Source organism: Desmodus rotundus, chromosome 7, assembly GCF_022682495.2.
Source record: "Desmodus rotundus isolate HL8 chromosome 7, HLdesRot8A.1, whole genome shotgun sequence".
NCBI lineage: Eukaryota > Metazoa > Chordata > Mammalia > Chiroptera > Phyllostomidae > Desmodus > Desmodus rotundus.
In genome coordinates, this window is record NC_071393.1 from 13,292,913 (window position 1) to 13,311,681 (window position 18,769).

At 61.2% G+C, this 18,769-nt stretch overlaps 2 protein-coding genes across 4 annotated transcripts in view; one reads left to right on the forward strand and one right to left on the reverse strand.

Annotated features, from left to right (window-relative positions):
• The window catches only part of RSPH14 (radial spoke head 14 homolog), a 77,125-nt gene that overhangs the window by 34,501 nt on the left and 23,855 nt on the right, over window positions 1–18,769 (forward strand). The gene's annotated exons all lie outside the window — the stretch shown is intronic.
• GNAZ (G protein subunit alpha z) overlaps window positions 1–18,769 on the reverse strand; it is a 55,982-nt gene that overhangs the window by 22,884 nt on the left and 14,329 nt on the right. For all 3 annotated transcript variants that reach the window (XM_053927944.2, XM_053927942.2, XM_053927943.2), the window contains exon 2: window positions 6,866–8,054. In XM_053927944.2, the coding sequence (XP_053783919.1) occupies window positions 6,866–7,588 (723 nt within the window). In that variant the 5' untranslated portion in view covers window positions 7,589–8,054. The remainder of the gene's footprint in view (window positions 1–6,865; window positions 8,055–18,769) is intronic.

An 18,769-nucleotide genomic window follows, 5' to 3' on the forward strand; every position in this document is an offset into this window, starting at 1 on the left:
TCGTCCTTTTCACTTGGCTGACATCTGATGGGGGACCTGCTCAGGGCAAGGAGCCAAGCCCAGAGGTAGAGGAAATGGGAGCCCTCAGAAGCTCACTCAGAAGTGTGACGGGAGGGAGAATGGAGGAAGCTGCTACTGACAGAGGCCTCGATGGCTGCTGACTCCCTGGGAGCAGAGGGGAGGAGGTCTTATTCCAAGAAACTAAAATGTTAGCTGGCAAGTGCTAGAGGCTGAAAATAGGTGCCAGGCTGTGCTGCAGGGGAGGGGCCACTGCTGCCTTTTCCATCCTCCCTCCACCACCTTGCCCCTGCCCATCACGGGCTGGAGCCAGTGATGGCTCCATTGAAGCTTTGGGAAGCCCAGGGCCCTTAGGAGCAGCTACCCGTCACTGCCAGCCGCTCACTGAGTGAGGGCCACAGGCTCAGACCCAGGATCCACTGAGGTGAGAAGCAGATGGCCTGAGCCTCTTTAGGGTCAAGACAAGGGCCAGGCAACAGGGCAAAGGACCCTGGGTGAGGCCAGCGCCTGAGGAGCCTGCATGGAGGCGGGGGACTGCTCACACCCCTAGTAGCTGGCCGTACCCTCCCATGCTTGGGAAGGGTGATGGTCAGAGACAAAGAGCGGGTCCGCGCTTCCAGGGGGACACCAGCTGGGGAGAGCACACAGCCAGGTGAGCCCTGCACCTTCCCAGGTAGGTGCTGTCACGGCCCTGCTGAGGGCTGGGCCTCTGCTGCCTTTGCTTCTGCAGAGCTCCTCAGATCTGTGCCTAGAGCTGTCCATTCTCAGGGGGCACAGGCCCCTCTGCTGGCCCAGGCCCACCTCCTGGCTCTGGTCCAGGAGGTCCTGCTGTCCCAGGGTCACCAAAATTTGTGGAGGTCGCAAACTGCATGTGGTCCTGGCACATCATGAGATCGGAAGTTGCTGCTCAGGGAGACCAGGGCCTGGTGGGGAAAGGCTGGTGGCCTCTGGTCAGGTCAGGGGCACATCTCTGGCACTGTCCCAAGCCCCTGTAGCAGCATTCCTGAATCTGTGTCCTCGACAGAGTGGGGATATGCTCTGCTCTGGCTGCCTGCGGTCCTGCCACTGACGGGGTGGGGGCAGCGGGCAGTGCTGACCCTGATGGCCATTCAGGTCTCCTGAGCCCAGGTGACTGCCCTGCACCCAGCCCACAAGGGTGGAAGCCAGCTCACATCCCACAGCCCCCTCTGGAGCGCCTGGTACCCACTGGGCGTGGGGCATTCCGGAGGCCCCTGGGATCCCCAGGGAGCAGAGCCAGTGCTTCCCAGCGAGCCAGACTCAGCCCCGGGACACGGTGTGCATCTGCGGGCCTCAGTCTCCTCACCCGCAAAGACGGCTGGTTAAGGACACTAAGGACATGCCAAGCCCTCCCAAATCTGAGCTGGGTGCCATCATATCTGGCCATCTCCCCTTTGCAACCACCTCTTTGGACAAACAGAAGCAGCTCGTTATCAACAGGTGAAAGCCTGTCCTCCTGCAGCACCTCAACACGCCGGCTCGCCACATGTCCCTTCCAAAGCACAAAGACGAGCTCCCTTTTCCGGCTGAGTGACAAAACACGGTGGCATACTGTGTGCAGGACAGCCTTGAGCAGCCCCTCCTCAGGCGTGCGCTGCACACACATGCTCCTGTTAGAGCCTAGCCCCAGTGACGGCACACCCAGGAGCCAGGGCCCCGAACCTGGCTCTTCCCGAGCCTGCCCGCCTCCTGCCCAGGCCGAGGTCTGCTGAGCACTGCTGTGTGCCAGGCCCGTGCCCGCAGCACGCGCTGTACAAGGTGGGAGGGCAGAGGGGCTATAACCTGTGCGGGGGTGGGGAGGGTCTTAGGGACCTGTACAAGGAGGGGCCATTGGCCAGGGCTGGGAGAGATGACCCCCTAGGCTGCCCCGTAGCAGCGGCCACCTACAGAACTTAATTCTCTAAAGGGCATGTTCTGTGTCCCACCAACCCCCCCCAAGGGATCCTCCTGGACTCATGTCAACCAGCTATCTGTGGGGCATGCAGTGGGGACACCAGGCCTCCCACAGTAAGCCTTGCTGTGGCCCAGACCACCTGTAGCCCCAGCTGGTCCTGCATAGGAGACAAGGCAGGGAGACACCCCTGGGAACTGCTACCTGATGGGTCCTAAAGGAGGGGACGGGTGTCCCCAGAGAGCACCAGGGTTTGTAGAAATGACACTGTGACTGCTGGCCATGTGTCCCCTCCCACCAGCCCCTTGTGCCTCTGGGATAGTCAGGCTCACCTTGGCGTCTGGCCCCCAGGCAGGTACACAGCAGGCACACAACAGGTGCACACCAGGCCTGGGACAGGGCCGGGAACACAACAGCTTCTCCAGGACATGGGCACTGAGGGAGCGCCTGAGGGTTTTCACATGGGAACACTTGGAAACTTTGCAGCCAGGCCTTTTAATCTGTCTCTTCTGAAGGTTCCCTTCACTATGAAGCAACCACATAGTCCATTAGCAGATCTGCAGGGACCGAGGCTGGGCAGCAAGCAACCCCTGTTTTCCTGCTTTCCTGAGATTCCCAGCAGGGTGCTAGGACCCCACTGGCAGGGCACGCAAGGGGAAGGGGCAGAGCCCTGTGACCGTGGGCAGGCCGAGTGCGGAGCCTGCGGCAGACCCTCAGGCGTGTGGCCTCCAGGGCTATCACAGTGAGGTGGGTGGTCAGCGGGTGGTCTCTGCACCTGAGTGGGGCCAGGCTGAGCCTGGGGATTTAAAACTTGTCTCTCTTCACTCCTGGGAGGGGTCATGAGGTGGGCAGAGAAGGAAGGCTGAGCCACCAGGGAGTGGTGCTGCAGCGGAGGGCAGGCTGGGGCAGGCGGGCCTGGCTTTCCCCTGGCAGATGTGGTGGAGGGAGGGCCCATGGCTGACATAAGCTACAGGCCTGGGCCTATGACCTGTCCTAAGCCTGGGTACTCCCACCTGTCCCCCTACCTGACAAGGACAGTAGGCACAGCTGTTGCCACACATGATCAGTCAGGTGATGCCTCTCTGGGCCATGCTCTGGCCCCCCACATTGTCGAAGGGAGCCCCCATAGGAGCAGTGGAGGCCTACTGACTCTGGAGCCTGTGGGTGCCCAGTGGACTGCACGGGGAGGGGGGAATGAGGACCCACGGAACCCTTCTGGAACAAGAGCAGGCGGTCCGTTATCAAGGCTGGGCACGGCTCATTGCCCCGGAATCTGCCTCCTCCCACCCAGGTGCTGCCCTGCACTCACTGCAGCCCTCCGTGCCCAGGAACCCAGAGATGCTGACGTTACCCGTGGCAACGTGCTGACGCAAATGCCAGCGGGCGGGTAGGGGGCTGTGGCTCCTCCGCCAGGCGTGGGGGCGGGGGCTCTGCCAGCCCTCCGTCAGGGGAAGACAAGGCCTTGGAGCAGAATGGGGGCTGAAGAGCCCTGAGCTCCTTGCCCAAAGCCTGGCACTGGGCCCCCAGCCTCCTTTGGTATCTGCAAAAATCTCCATGCCCTGTCCTTGGCTGCCGCGCCTTTGCTGGAGCCCGAGAACAGTTTGGGGCCCCTGAAAGGAGGAGGCAGGGGTGGCAGCCCTGTCCCAGGCCTATGGCAGCAGGCAGGAGGAGGGCAGGGCACAGGAGAGGCGTGCCAGCAGCGGTGACAGGAGCCGCTTGCAGGCACCGGGAGAGGCAGGCTCTCCTTGCTGCCTGGCCCAGAGCTCTCCTGGGCGGCCAGCCCACCTCAGTGGACAGCCGGCGGCAGGAAAGATCTTGGAGGGTATTGTCTCTCCTCAACAGCCTGTTTGTTTTCCATCCGGAGATATTGCTAGTAGAGCATGAAAGGTCAGAACCATTTGGAATCCAGTGAATTTCCAGCCTCACTTGCTTGAGTTTTTCGTCAAGAATTTCCTTTTCTGGTGAACAGCCACCTCCCCAGGCCTGCCGAGACTAGGGTGGTAGCAGGAGGCGGGGCACAGGCCTGGCTGTCAGCCCCTCCCTGTAGAAAGTGCTCTGAATGGCCCCAGAGCCAGGCTGCCTCCAGGAGGCAAGCTCGGCTTCACAGAGAACCCCACCAGCAGCCAAACCAGCAGCCACTGTCCTCACCCAGGGTTTCCCTCTGTGGTGTCCCACAGGGCCGGGGCCAGGAGAAGGCTAGAGGGACGAGGCCCCCCCATGGGCTGCCTATCCACCCAGTCTGCCCCCCAGCCTGCCTGTGCAGCAGCCACTCTCGCTCACGTGAGCGGGACCCCCTCAGTAGTGAATGACTGCATGCAATGGAGGGGCTTGCAGGCACCGAGCTGAGGTCGGGGAAGGCCTCCCAAGGAGGTGACACCTGAGATGAGACCTGAAGGACAGGGACAGGTGGGCAGGGGGAAGGTGGGCAGGGTGGTTGCGTGCTTAAGGCTGGAGAGAGCAGAGCACACGGGAGCGAATGAAGCCTACAAAGGCCAGACCAGAGAGAAGAGGCAGCCAGGAGGCGGGGATGGGCTGGTTGGAGCCAAGAGGGCCTCAGGCAGGAGAACGCCTGGCCCTGGGCCTGTTTTGAGGACACTTGGGCCACTTCCTCGTTGACAGCTTCAGAGAGCAGAGATGAAAGCCAAATTCCTCCATGAAACACGGGACCAACTCAGAGCCCTCGAACCCTGCCTCCTGCGTCCCGGAACACCTGTGGGCACAAGCGTGGTGGGCAGAGCCTGCCAATGGACAGTCTGGGTGACAATCCTAGCACCGAGGGATTTGCCCCACCAGCCTCAGAGATGACAGACGAGACAGCCCAAGAGCCAGACCCCCGGAAGGCCTCAGAGCACAGGCCATCACCAGCCTCAGGACAGACAGAAAAGGGCGGAAGCCTCGAAAGCCGACCCCGGGAGTCTGTGTGGCTGGCAGACCTGTGCTGGCACCTTGCCTCGCCTCGCTGCCTCACAGACCGGTCAGCCACAAGCCCTCCACCCACAGCAAGGCTTCATCAAGGAGCCTGGCCTCGCTGGTCCGCTGCGATGCCCCCTGCCTGCAACGACACATGGGCTGAAGTCGGGGCAGGCGGAAGATTAAGGGGGTGGCTGGAGCCTCAAGACACATAGTACTGGGAGTGATGCAGGCCTGTCCTTGTGGGCAGTGTCCTCAGCTCAGACTACTCCCACCAGGGGTACCAACACCACCTGGGCACAGCTCTGTGGAGAGCCCCAGATGCAGAAAGGGGACATGAAGAGAGCCCTGCCTCCTGTCTCTACGGCCACCTGCAGGTACTTCCGCTTCTCCAAGAGCGAGGTCTCCGTGTGAACCTGATGGAACGGGCAGATACTCTCTCCAAAAGAACGCTCAGGTGCCCAGCACAGAGGTAGAAGCCTGCAGCTGTCCACAGACTTCCTGGGGGCTATGGGCCCAATCAGGATTTCCCAGCTGAACCCCCAAATAAAGCTACCACCTGCCTTAAGAAGACCAAATGAAGAAGCAGTCCCCTTCCTTGCCTTTGCCATGGTCCCCTGGATTCTAAAGGCTGGGAGTAGAATTTACCAGCATGGTGGGCCCCCCAGGAGCATCATCACCCCTCCCCTAGGTTCCTGCCAGCCGCTGCTGCCCCAAGCCCCTGGCACCCACAGCCCCACACTGCTTACAGCTCCTTTCGGACCCCATTTGCCTCCGCACGCTCCACCCAGGATCAAAGGCCTCTTGAGGGCAAATTCTGAGTCTCTGCTCAGTGCTCCTGCCTGGCACAGAGCCGCTGCAGGGAGGTATGGTGGGAGACCTCGGCCGTGCCTTCCCGTTGTCTGGCTGGGTGGCCTCTATCTACCGCCGCCAGTCCTGGGAGCCTGGGAGGTGTGGCACCCTGGGCCTTCTGCTGGGCTGGGCTATGGCGTGCTGTCCCTTGTCCCTACCAGCAACCTGGCTGCCCCCTGCTCAGCAGCTCCCCTAAAGTCCCTATTGGCTCGGCCCTGGGCCTGTGTTGCCCCTGGCACCTCTGCGCACTGCACCCACCTGTGGGGCCTCCACACACTGTGGTTCTCGGCCTGGGCTGGGGGCCTGAAAGGACCCCACACGCGCCCACTCTGAGGCTTAAACCTCAGAAACAGTTCTTAACACTCCTGATACCACTCTGAGGATCTGCATGGGGTGGTGGGGCCGTAGCTGCCGTTCTGGGACCCAGCACCGTGCCCAGACCGGGAGGTGCTTCGTACATTTACTGAGCTGCTGCCTAGACCAACAACCGGATGCCTGGCCTGGGCCTCGTCCTCTGTTGTCCTGCGGAGCCTCCAACCTTCCTCCTGGCCTCCGGCATTACCCAGCGTACCTGACTGCTCCACAGCCCCACCTGTAGCAAAGCCCCTCTCAGTGCCCAGCCTCCCTATCCTCCTCCCCAGCAAATCTTCCTCGACCCCGGGGCGGCGGAGGGCCCCTCCTCTGGGCTCTGAGCAATACGCTCCTGGTTGCCAAGGAGCAGGACCCCCCAGCATAGGGAGGCCCTTTGCACCCCAAAACTGGCTACCGTCGCCGGGCACCGGGGCCTGCGCAAGCTGCGAGAGCAGTGCTGTCTGCGCTGGGCGCGGGGAGTCACAGCCCAAGGGGCGGGAACGCGTGGTGTGGTCCTGGGGTGGCCACTCGGAGGGGCTGGTGCCCGGAGGCCTGTCAGGGCACCGAGTCAGAGTGCAGCCCGCCAGGCTGGGGCAGCCACCTGCGGCAGATGTCCCGACAGCAGGTGTGACACCAGGTCCTGCGGATCCCGTGGAACCCGCTGTGCTCCACGTTCTACTGCCAGACACGTACCTTGCTGGAGCCGCCCTGCCCGCTTCTGAGGGCAGCCTCTCCCGTCCCACCCTTCGACACGCCCAGAAGCCCACCTGCTTCCCAGGCACCAGCAGCGGCAGGAACAAGCAGAGGAAAAGCCTGGCCACTCACCGTCTGGTTGTCCTCGTAGAGCTTCAGGTCGTAGCCACTAAGCTCCACACAGAAGATGATGGCTGTGACCCCCTCGAAGCAGTGGATCCACTTTTTGCGCTCCGACCTCTGCCCACCCACATCCACCATCTTGAAGGTGAGCTCCTTGAAGGTGAACTTGTTCTCCACAATGCCAGTGGTCATGTCCCGGGAGCGCAGGATGTCCTCCACGGTGGGGATGTAGTCGGGCGCGGCAATGCGCTCCAGGTCGTTCAGGTAGTAGGCCGCATTGTCCTCCAGGTGGTACTCGCTGGAGCGGCCGAAGCAGGCCTGCGCCCCAGGGTCGGCCCAGAGCCGCCGCATGACGCCCAGCAGCTCCGGGGTGATCTCGCCCTTGCTCTCAGCCGGGCCTGTCAGCGCGAAGAGCTGCACTGCGTCGTAGGCGCGGTCCGGGTTGTGGAAGTCGATCTTGAGAGCGGCCAGGGCGCGGATGATGCGGGTCAGCGAGTCGATGGCGTTGTAGATGATGAGCGGCTTGTACTCCTTGCAGGCCTCCAGGTTGAAGCCTCCGCTGTGGATGATCTTCATCTGCTTCACGATGGTGCTCTTGCCTGAGTTGCTGGTGCCCAGCAGGAGCAGCTTGATCTCACGGCGCTGCCGCTGGCTCTCTGAGCGCAGGTGGCGGTCGATTCGCCGGGACCGACGCGCCGCCTCTTTCTCCTCTGAGCTTTGCCGACATCCCATGGTCTGGCAGCGGTGGGCCCAGACAGGAGCACGGGACTGGCACCTCTCCTTCTGCCCCAAGAGCACGGGATGCTGAGACGCAGGTGGCGTGCCCAGCAGACGACGGAGCCCTTGAGTGCTCAGTGCGGGTGGCGGGGCAAGGCCAGGTCCCACGGCAGCCCCTGCCCCAGCGCCTCTTCTGCGGCTGGCATGGCGCTCCTGCTGTGGGAGGTGGCCGAGCCCTCCCTCTAGTGACACTCCCCCTCCCTGGGCTGCCACCTGGCCTGATGCGCAGCAGTCATTTCCTGTCCTCCTGATGGTGGGAAGCAGTCCACTCGCCTCTGCCCACTCGCTTCTGCCTAGGCTGCCGCCGTCTGGTCCCCGGTTGCTGTGGCGATGCTGCTAAGTGCAGCTGGAAGGTCCGCCGCCAGTGCCGCTGCCACGGGCGCTCCCTGCGGCCCCCCTGCCTCGGGCATCCGCCCTTCACCTGCCAATACAGAGAACAGCATGAGCCTCCTCCCACTGTGGGAAAGGGAGCCTTCTGGAAAGCAGAAAGCTGCCTGGGGAACAATGACTCAAGCCCCCTCCCCTCTGTGGAGCTCCACGGAGTTGGTGCCCAGACCAAAAGCAAACACACCCACTGGCCCCTGCACCCTGCGGCCCGGAGCGGGTGCTCAAGGAAAGAGTGCCCAGCGATACACCATGAGAAGGTCTTCAAACTGTGGGGAGTGAGCCCAGGCCCTGCCACCCCTCCCTGCCCAGGACCCGGCGACCTGACCCTCCCTGAGCCCCTGTCTCCCTGTCTGGCGGTGGTGAGGCTTCAACACGGCAGCCCCGCTCTGACACTGCCCTGTGCCCTTTCCCACAGCTGCTGGGCTACGCTGCTGGGTGCTGCAGCCTCCACCGAGCTCAGCCCCTCCCTCCAGGCCAGGGTAACTGGGTGCCCCCCAATCCTACCACCTCCCCCAGGAGCTGGGTCACCCCTGCTCTGTCATTCACCAGGAGGAGGCTGGCTGGCCCTGGGAGTGAGCAGACAGGCAGGAAGCAGAGAGAGGTGGAGACGCTGAGGGCACCACAGGGTGGACGACAGCCTGGGGCTGTTGCTCTCTGGGGGCATAGTGGCTTCTCTCCTGGTGGGTGAGGTGGAGGGAGGCTCAGGCAGGGCAGGCTGAGTTGGGGGAGCAGCAGCTGGGAGGGGAAGGGGGTGGCTAGGTGTGGAAGGTGGGGCAGGCCAGAGCATCCAAAGCGTGGGGAATCATCAAGTCCAGGGCCAGGCAGGGGCCAGAAGCTCCTTGTCCCAGGCTGTCTTTCATGCTCTCACCCCTGCCTGGCTGTAAGTTCTTCCCGGGGGTCCCCCAACAAGCTGTGGGCAGCAAGGCCAGGGCCCTCCCACCAGAGCAGCTCAGGTTCTCCCTGCAACTGGGAGCCCAGGGTGCCAGGTGACCCCAATGCGCCCCCTCCCACCTCTCACCTCTCTCCCCCAACCTCTGTCCCTGCCCGGTCACCTCCTGCAGCCTCCCAATTCTGCCACGCTCAGCATTCGCACCCCCACTCCCCCACAGCAGGGAGGACTCAAGGCCAACAGACTCTGAGCTGACTCGTCTGGTCTCCCCACCATCCACATCCTCCCAGCTGGCCTCTTCGCGCGCTAGTCCCAGTGATGCTGCTCTGAAGCAGGGTCCGAGTGCCTGTTCTCTCCCTGGACCGAGGTTCCCACCTCTCCCCGCTCCCTGGGGCCCACCTGCCTCCACAGCCGGGGTGCTTTAAGCATCTCTCACCCTTCTTCTCCCCGTGGATCAAAGCTCCCTGTACCCCCACCACTCCTGGGGTGATGAGCTTCATCCCAGCTGGTAAACTGGTCACATGACCCCAAAGCTCAGAGCTTGTCCCTCACCAGCCACAGGTGTCCTTGAAAAGTAAAGCATCCAGTGCAGAGCCTGGTACCCAGCAAGTGCCAGCCAGCCACTGTCCCCATCACCTGTGAGCACCCCCTGCCCCCTTGTCCCACCTCCTCTGATGCTTCCATCCCACCCCTGTCCTGCTTTCTGTGGCAGAACTTGGGAACCTGGGACCGAGGAGGGCCCGCGTGCTGACGCCGCCTGCCCTTCCCAGGGCACCCAGAGGATGCTCATGATGTGTTGGTGGGAGGGAGGACGGAGGGAAGGAGTTGGACTCAGAGAGGTGGAGGGGCTGTACCGGTCCACGGCAGCCCCACCTGCCGGGCCGCGTGGTTAGGGCTGTGCTAGGAAACACCCCGGACGAAGCCCTGCTGAGGGAGTGGCGACTGAACAGAGGTGGGACACTGTGCTTAGGGTGGAAGTTCCGTGATGACGCCCAGCCCCGGGTGCAGGGGGTGCTTGTGGAGCACATGTTGCGGGGCGACATGCACACAATTTGTGTAGCACATATGCTCACACACACATGTGCGTGTGCTGTGCACACAGAGGTCTGTGACCCCACTCCCCACGCAGCACTGAAACCATGAGAGGTTTGTTTCTCTCTGTTTCACCACCCCAGCGGACTGTGTCTTCTTCAGCGACTCCCTCCGTAAGGAAGGTCTGTGGTGAGTCTCCAGGCTCTGACAAGGCCCTGCCTCTCGGCACCTGGGACTGCCCCCGCCCGCCTTGCACTGTGAGCGGGTCGGGCGAGGCCCCGGGGCTGCTCCCCAGTCCCTGATGACCCAGCAGCCCTCTGGGTGTGGACAGGCGCCCAGAGCCCTCAACCCGCTGCCTGGATGTCCAGCTCCACACCAGAGCCGCCCAGGGCCCCCGGCCCCCCCCACCAGCACCAGCACTTCCAAGGAGACACCACTGTCCTCCCTCCCCAAGGCATAGATGGCCCCATGTTGTCTTTGCTGGCATTCTCGAGTTTGTGGTTTAAAATGTGAAGTACAGGCACGTCTTGTGATCAATTCTCCCTCAGCTGGTCAGGCACAGGGACACAGGTCATCCAGAAGAGCGGGTCCCTCCCACTGTTCATTGTCACCTGGGGCAAGCAGGCTCCCACGTGCTAGGTCTGCATGCCTGGGGCACCCTGCAGTGACCTCACTCTTGGGACACGGTCTGGCCCAAGCAAGTTCCTCAGCCTGGGATCATGTGGGACAGTCTCTTGCCTCCCTGCAGAGCTGCACTTGAACCCACAGAGGTGCCTGCTGCTTCCTCAGAGGGCCATACACAATCACTCTGCCTCAGGTCCTTCTCCAGCCCAAACCCCTCCCCTGCTGTGGGGGCCTCAGTGAGGCTGCCACACCAGCCTGGCACACACTGTTCTCGGGAGGGCTCACCTGTCACCCTGGGCTGATCCCGCCAGCAGTGCCTCTCGTCTGGCTCCTGTACCGGAACTCTGCCTGTTCTTCACAGACCAGCTCATGCACAGCTGCCATGCCCAACGGCAGGCACCTGTCCCCCTCCTGCTCCCTGTGCCTCTTTCCTCCATGTTCTCCCTTTCTCCGGTCTCTCCCACCACACTGGGGTTTCCTCAGAAGGGCTGAGTGCCTTCTCTAAAACCATATACAGCCCTGGCGAGTGTGACTCAGTGGATTGAGCACTGGCCTGCGAACCAGAGGGTCGCTGGTTCGATTCCCAGTCAGGGCACATGCCTGGGTTGTGGGCCAGGTCCCCAGTAGGGGGTGCACAAGAGGCAACCACACATTGATGTTTCTCTCCCTCTCTTTCTCCCTCTCTTCTGCTCTCTAAAAATAAAATAAATAAAATCTTAAAAAAAACCCATATAGAAAAACTTAAAATGGATCTAAGACTTAAAGGTAAGGCCTAAAACTGTACAACTCTTAAAGCCTGGGGCAAAAGCTGCATGACATTGAATTTGGGAATGATTTCTTGGATATGACACCAAAGATACAGGCAACAAAAGAAAAAAATCCACAAACTGGACTTCACGAAAATTAAAAAATTTTGTGCATCTGAAGACAATATTAATAGGGTATAAAGGCAACCCACAAACTAGGAGAAAATATTTGCAAAGCATATATCTGATTAGGGATTAATATCTAGAATATACAGAACATGGCTAACTCATCAACAAAAAACGCTGATTCAAAACTGGGCAGAGAACTTAAACAGTCATTTCTCCAAAGAAGGGACACAAATGGCCAATAAGCACATGAAAAGATGCTCGACATCACTGATCTTTAGCTCAATGCAAATCACAGCCACGGTGAGACACCGTCTCGCACCTGTAAGCTGGCCACTGCAAAAAGCCCAGGAAATAAGCGTTGGTAAGGATGTGGAGAGAGCAGAACTCTTGTGTACGGTCGGCCGGAATGTGAAGTGGTGCAGCTACTCTGCAAAAGAGCACAGTGGTTTCTCAAAAAATTAAAAATAGAACCAGCATGTGATCCAGCAATTCCACTCCTGGATATGCACCCAAAGGAACTGAAGTCAGGGTCTTGAAGAGACAGACTTTTACATACCCATTTTTATGCAGCATTCTTCACAGTAGCTAAGATGCAGAAGCAACCCAAGGGTCTACGGGCAGGTGGATGGATCAACAAACTGTGGTCCATCCTTACGAGGAAATAATACTCAGCCTTGGAAAAGGAAGGCCATTCTGACCCACGCTGCATACGGACGGGCCTTGAGGACGTTATGCTCAGTGAGATACGCCAATCACAAAAGGACGATGCTGTATGGCTCGATGTATAGGGACAAGGTCCCTAGAGTCCTGAAATTCACAGAGACAGAAAGTGGAGTGGCCGGTGCCGGGGGAGAGGGGATGGGGAGCTGCTGTTTAATGGGGACAGAGCTCCAGTTTGGGGAGATAAAGAAGTTCTGAAGACGGATGCTGGTGATGGTTGAACATTATGAATGTATCGAATACCACTGAACTATGCACCTAAAAATGGTTAAAATGATAAGTTTTATGTTATGTGTATTTTACCACCAAAGAAGTTTTGTTAGAGACCTACCCCCCCAAAAGGCAGAAGGCCACGTGTTGTGGGAGAAGGGGAGGCAGGCCGGTGACCAATCCTGGCTTCACCCACTTCTGGGGAGCTGTTCGGGGACCACACTGTCCACGCTGTGGACGGCCTGGTGCCAAGTCTTACGGGGGGCAAACCTTGCCCATCCAGCCTCGGGTCCAAAGTCACCCTGTCTGAGGGGGTATGACTTGTGCTTTGGGAAGGGTGTGCTCCACAGCCTCATGGCCAAGGGCTGGGCTTCTGGGGATTGGGCTTGCCCAGTGCACACCAGCAGCCACAGGGCAACACAGGAGTAAAAGGGAGCCTGTGGCCAGGTGGCCACATCTGCACAGGGCAGCCACCAGCGGTCACAGCGGTGGTAGTCCCTCTGGTGGAGGCACCCTCTGCCTTCAGATCACCAGAGCCAATGCACAGAAGGCCCCACTCAGGCTTCTCCTCGCAGCTCTGTGGGGCTCAGCTGCATTCTAGCGGGTGGGTGCTGGTGCCACGAGCTGGCAGTGGGGGGATGGGGCTGTGCTAGGGCTTGGGGTAGGAGGTCTGTGTGCGGGGGTCTGGGCCAGCCGAGTTCCAGGAACTCAGAACAGTCCCACCTGCTCTGAGGCTCTGCTTCTTTGCTTTTACGCAAGGCTGCCAGTTTCGCCTCGCTCTCAGTCTAACCGGACCTCCAGGGCCTCCCCAAGTTGACCCAGAGGCAAAGGGCTGGACGACCATATTGCTCCCTGACCTATAACTACTCACAGGTCCCCAGCGCCCAACACCCAGGACCCCACAACAGGCCTGGCTGGAAATCACTGAGAAAGAGTATCAGGAGGAAGAGGAGCATGTGTAGAGGCCCGAGTGGGAGGGGAGACAAACCACAGCATGGCTGGGGAGCTGAGGGAAGGTCAGAGCGGCTGGATGGAGGACAGAGGCACAAGGTTGGGGGGAGCAGGGTCGACCAGGGGGGACCCACCATCAGGCATGTGACTGTGACTGTGTGGTTGTGTGCATTCACATGTGTGTCTGGTTGCATGTGTGCAGACCCGTGTACATGCCTGGTACACAGGACTGCGTGTGTGTGTTTGCACTGGTCTAGCTGTGTGCCTGTGTGTGCAGGTCCATGTACATGTGTGCAGTATGTAGGTGCCCACGTATGGCTGAGTGTGGTGTGCTGGGAACAGAGGTGCACACGGAGAAAAGGAACAGGCTCCATGAGAGGCTGAGTAGGGCAGCTGGGGCTTTGCATGGTCCCAGGTACTAACCGGGCTGTGGATTTGAGCCCGGCACCTGGGTCAGGTTAGGGGCCACTGCTGACTGAAGCAGACCAAGACCCATGTGTGGGTTTCCACACGTGAGGTAGGCTGGAGTCAGACCAAACGCGGCAAATGGACAGTGAGGGGGAGGCACTGGGACCAGAGCAAGGTCAGGGACCGGGTGTGAAAGCTGCAAGTCTGTAGAGGTGGGCCGGCCTCCCAATGGGTCACAGGTGAGAGGTCGTCATGAGCAGAAGGTCGGGAAGCAGCGCCGCAGGCGCAAAGGCCTTGGGTGAGAGTGTGGCTGGCCAGTCTGAGGGACAGCAGGGAGGTGGGCAGCTGGTGCTGAGTGAGGAGCCGCAGTAGGAGGTTGGTGTGAGGGCTCTGGCTTTCTCTCTGGGAGCCAGCTGGGGTTTGAGTGGGGTGTGTGTGGTCCGCCCTATGTATAAGCATCATTTCTAGATCAGGGTCGGGGGGGTGCCCCTGCAGGAAGCTGTCCAGGCAAGAGGGCAGCAGTGTGGGAGGGGCTGGGAAAGGCGAACCCATGGACTGTACAATCGACAGCGCCAGGTGACAGCGTGGCATTAGGGCTCAGGGTACCCTGGGTGTAGCCAGCAGTGGGGTTGTTCTCGGAAAGGGGACACTGGAGGGAAGCAGCACGGGTGTCTGTGGTGGGCTCAACGCAGATGTCGGACCGGCTGGGGCTCCCCAGCAGCTGTGGGACTCTCTGACTGTGGCTCTTGAAACACTCCATCTCGGCTCCTCACAGGCTCCCTGAGTCACCTACCCGCTTGCCTGTGTGTGACGCCCCCAAACCACAGCCCACTCAGGGACTCCTTCGCTGAAAGCTGCTCGGCCCTCTGCAGACTCAAGGACAGACACTCCAGTCCCCGCACTGCCCCTGCCCCCACTCACTGCTCAGCAGGCCCAGCCACCTTGGGCCGCAGGGCCCTCTTCCCCCAGACATGTCTCTCTCAAGTCTCCACTCATGTCACAGACACCGAGTGACAGCCCTGAGCCAGGGGCGGGGACGTGGTGGTGGAGGGCGGGCTGCCACCTCTGGTGCTATGCACCCTGGGCACCCACCACACCAGGCCGTGACTCTCCCCAGGCCTGTCCCATGGCCCGGCAATGACATACCCGTGTCTACTGTCACCCTCACTCACAGCCAAGGTCGGGGTCAGGGTGCAAGGCGGAGTGAGGCTGCAGAGCACTGGACCCTGCTGCTCTCTGAACAGCCCCTCCGGGCCTCCCCCACAGGGAAGGGAGCCTGGGGCCAAGGTCATTCACAGTGGCGCTACCCCAGCCAGGCTTAGCCAGGGTCTCCAAGGAGAGAAGTCGGCTTATCAGCTTACTGGGCGGGAGAAAGCCTGCAGCTGGCAGGTGGGGCTCCCTCTTGACTGGGCTCCCACTTCCTCTGAGGGGAGGGGGACGAGAAGCCAAGCCCCTCACTCTCCAGACCCCCTCCCGCCCCAAGGAAAGCCTGCTTACCACTGAGCCCTGAACGGGGTGAGCTAGGGACTGGGTGAAGCCCTCCTGCATGGAGGCAGCTTGGCCCCCAAGGAGGGACACCTGCACTTGGACAAAATGGACAGAGAGGCGTATTTGAGGCCCAAGCAGAGGCCACTCAGATGGCCGAACGTGAGGGGGACAGGGGTAGGACCACAGAGGCAGAGGGCAACCAAGGTCACGGCAAGTGAGACAAATTGAGACCACATGCCCAGTCCTCCTCGGATACTATGCACTCGGCCAGCCTGGTGCCCTTGCTGCAGAGAAGCGCCCGGCCCATGGCAGGATGGGCAGTGTCTGAGGCCTGGGCCTTCCCACCGCCCCGGAGTCGCTGGCTGTCCCCCCTTCGGAGGCAGAGCTGCAGCCTGCCCGGGCAGGGCTGTGACTCAGCACTACTCACCCCTACCTGCTCGGACACCTTTTGCCCTGGCAACAGCAGCCCTCCCACCTGCCAGCTCCACCCTGGCACCCAGCAGTCACTCAGTAGTGGCCTGAAGTGGGAGGAGAGGGGCCTGGCAGGGGCGTATGTGACCTCAGGCCTTCCTCAGGCAGAGCAGTGACATCGCTGCCCCGAGTCCCAGCAGGCCCATGTGTTAGGGTTTGCAGGAACTGCCAGGGGCAGATGCGTGTTGAGGTCCCCTGACATGTTGGGGTCCACCTGCCTCTGCTGCTGGCTTTGGGGCCACGCTGGTTTGCAGGTCAGAAGGCGCTCCCCCAGCCCCCAGGCCCAAAACCGCTCAGGGTGTCGCCATCTTGTTCTTCTGAAGAGTGGGCCCCTGTCCCTGCCTCCCGGAACAGGAACGGGAAAGCGGCCCCTGTATCAGCCCCGCCTCCACCCCCATGGCTCTGTTTTAGGAACCAAAGGTCTGGGAAAAGCCTCTGCCTGCAGCCGTCACTGGTTATCGGTTTGCTTCCCCTCTGGATGAGGAAATGTTCCCAATGCCCCCGCACCCCTGGTATCCTGGAATCCAGCGTTCATGCCCTTTTCTGTCTGAGCGCCGCGCCAGGGTCCCTCTGCACATCCCTCATTAGGTGTCCCAGAGCCTGGTCTGGACCCTGCAGAGGCCTGCGTGGTGGCAGCGGCCCCTCTGCGGTCTCTGATGAGCTGAATCCTTTGCCCGGCCTGGGTCTTCCACGGGTTCTGACTAACTTCCCTTCCCAGCCTGAGCACTAGCCACGGCCCACGATGGCACGTGCCGCCTGCGCTCAGCCGCTGCCGTCCCCGGCCAGCCGGCAGCATGTTACTGGTCCCATCCACACGTGGCACGTGATGGTCTGGTCTCAGTCTGGGGCCCTGCCAGGCTCCTTGTGAAGCCGCATCCCCACGTTGTAGGACCACTGGGGCAGCTGCAGGTCGGGCCTTGGAAAGAGTCTGTCCCAGGAAAGCTGGGCGTGGTGGGGACAGGGAGAGGGCTGGCTGCACTTCCCATGTCCATCATACCTGCTCTGGCCGCTGGGGCCACCAGGAGGGAGGAGGGGGCTGTCACAGCCATGGCCAGGGCCTGCCTCTTCACCTGGCATGGGCTGGCCCGCAGCTATGCGCGCGACTGTCCTCTCACGTGCCATCTCGCGCCAGCATCACGGTGCGCCTGGGACCTGGGCATGACCTCACTGGTATAAGAGCTAAGGTTTGAGAAAGAGGGTGACCCCTCAGGCCTGCCTGGCTGGGGCCTGTGAGGTTCAGCCCCCACCAGACCCTTGGTCCCCTAGTACTCTCAGCGCCGATGACCATGGCATAACCTGGTTCCCTGCTGTTATTTACTCGACTTCTTCCTTTACATTGACTTACGTTTTTCACTTAGAGATGTACTTTAAACATGACTTCACATTCCCACTTTAAATGGAAAGCCAGAGCCACTCAACACAGACAGGAGTGACCCTAAAATCTCAGCTAGTGCAAAGGAAACACTGGCTGCTAACCAGGCACCACGGTCCGCAGATGCGCCCCCCACACCCCGCCCAGGCTGCCGTCTGTCTGGGCAACAACTGGGACTGGCCCGTGCAGAGGGGGTCAGAGCTCCAGGGGCACCAAACTGGGATTTTCTCCCCCAAGGCAAGGATGGAGAGAGAAATGAAAGAGCATTACTTGCCTCCTGGTGCTGCCCAGCCCCTGGGGGTGCAAAGGGGTACACAGGGAACCTGGCTCCCAAGGCCCTCTCTGCTGGGACCCTTGGGGCAGAGGCAGTGAGGCTGGGATGAGGGCCTTTGGGCTGCGGTGTCAGCGCTACACCCCTTGTCCTCACTCAGGCAAGAGGCCATCCTTTACCTCAGGGAAGTGCCCCCTCCCCGACCTCCTATGGCCCCTCCTGCTCAGCTCCACTGGCCTGTTCATCAGGGCACCACCTCTGCTACACCTCCCAGCACCAATCGCCCAGCTAGAGGTGCAGCAGGCACCTGCCCCAGAGCAAGGCCCTCCACGCTCAGATCTGTGGGCAGTTCATCAGTCCACCACGGGGCCCTGCCCGCTCCTCACCCTGCCCTCTGGGAACCAGGCCCAGTAGGCAGGCTCTGCTCTGGGCCCGGGGGACAGGGGGTAGGACGAGCTGAGTCTGTGCACCCAGGAGCTTGTCCTGTGGCTGGGGAGTCAGTGAGGCCGTTTGTGATAAAGAGCTGGGTCTGGAGAAGAGGAGTGGAGATGTGTGGAGTCTGGGGAAGTGACACTGGAGGAGACACAATGACAAGAAGCTGCCAGTCACCCAGGGGTGGGGAGGGGGCCAGGACAGGGCAGGACAGGAGGCAGGTGCTGCAGGGACCTCTGAGGGAGACGCTGCCCCAAGGGCTGGCCTGGGCCTGGCTCAGAGCAGGTCCACCCAGCAGTATCCCTGCCATGGCCCCCTGGGGAGCGGCTCAGGGACGGCTGCTCTGGTAGGGACCTCCTAGAGGCCGGAAGGCAGAAACTGTCCCTCCCAAGGCTCCGTTTCTCCCATAGAAGTGCCGCTGGTGAGAGGGTGCATCAACCCATGCACAGGACCCAGAGTGCATCTGTTAGCCGCCCCGGGGCAGACGCTGGGCACGCGGTTCTCTGGATGGCCAGTGAAGCGAGGCCAGGGAGTGGGGCTGAACGCAACGCGTCCTCCTCACACCGTACAGCCCGTGCGCCTGGCCAGCCTCACGTGTGGCAGAGTCCGCCTCGGCCATCTCAACACTGATGGTTTTCGATATGACACCTTATTTTTGGATTAAAAAGACATCTCCCCAAGGAGATAAAAGCTCCTTCTTGCCTAATGGCAGAAACACTAGAGGGGGACAGGGCCCGGCCGCCCTCCCAGGAGTGCCCTCTGGGGAACGCTGGCCTCTGGAGCCCCACTCCTGTCTTCCTGTGAACCCCACAGAACCTGGGTCCCTGCCTCCCTGACTGCATCTTCCACACCCCACCCCGCCCCCCACCCATGCCCACCGTGCCCTGCCCGGCCTACCTTTGAGGCTGGTTGCTATGGCACCAGGCAGCCCCCCTTGGAGCCCTGGGGACTCATTTAGGCTTGCCACCCAGACCTGTGTTACCCTGAGCAGAGGGCCGTGCGCCTC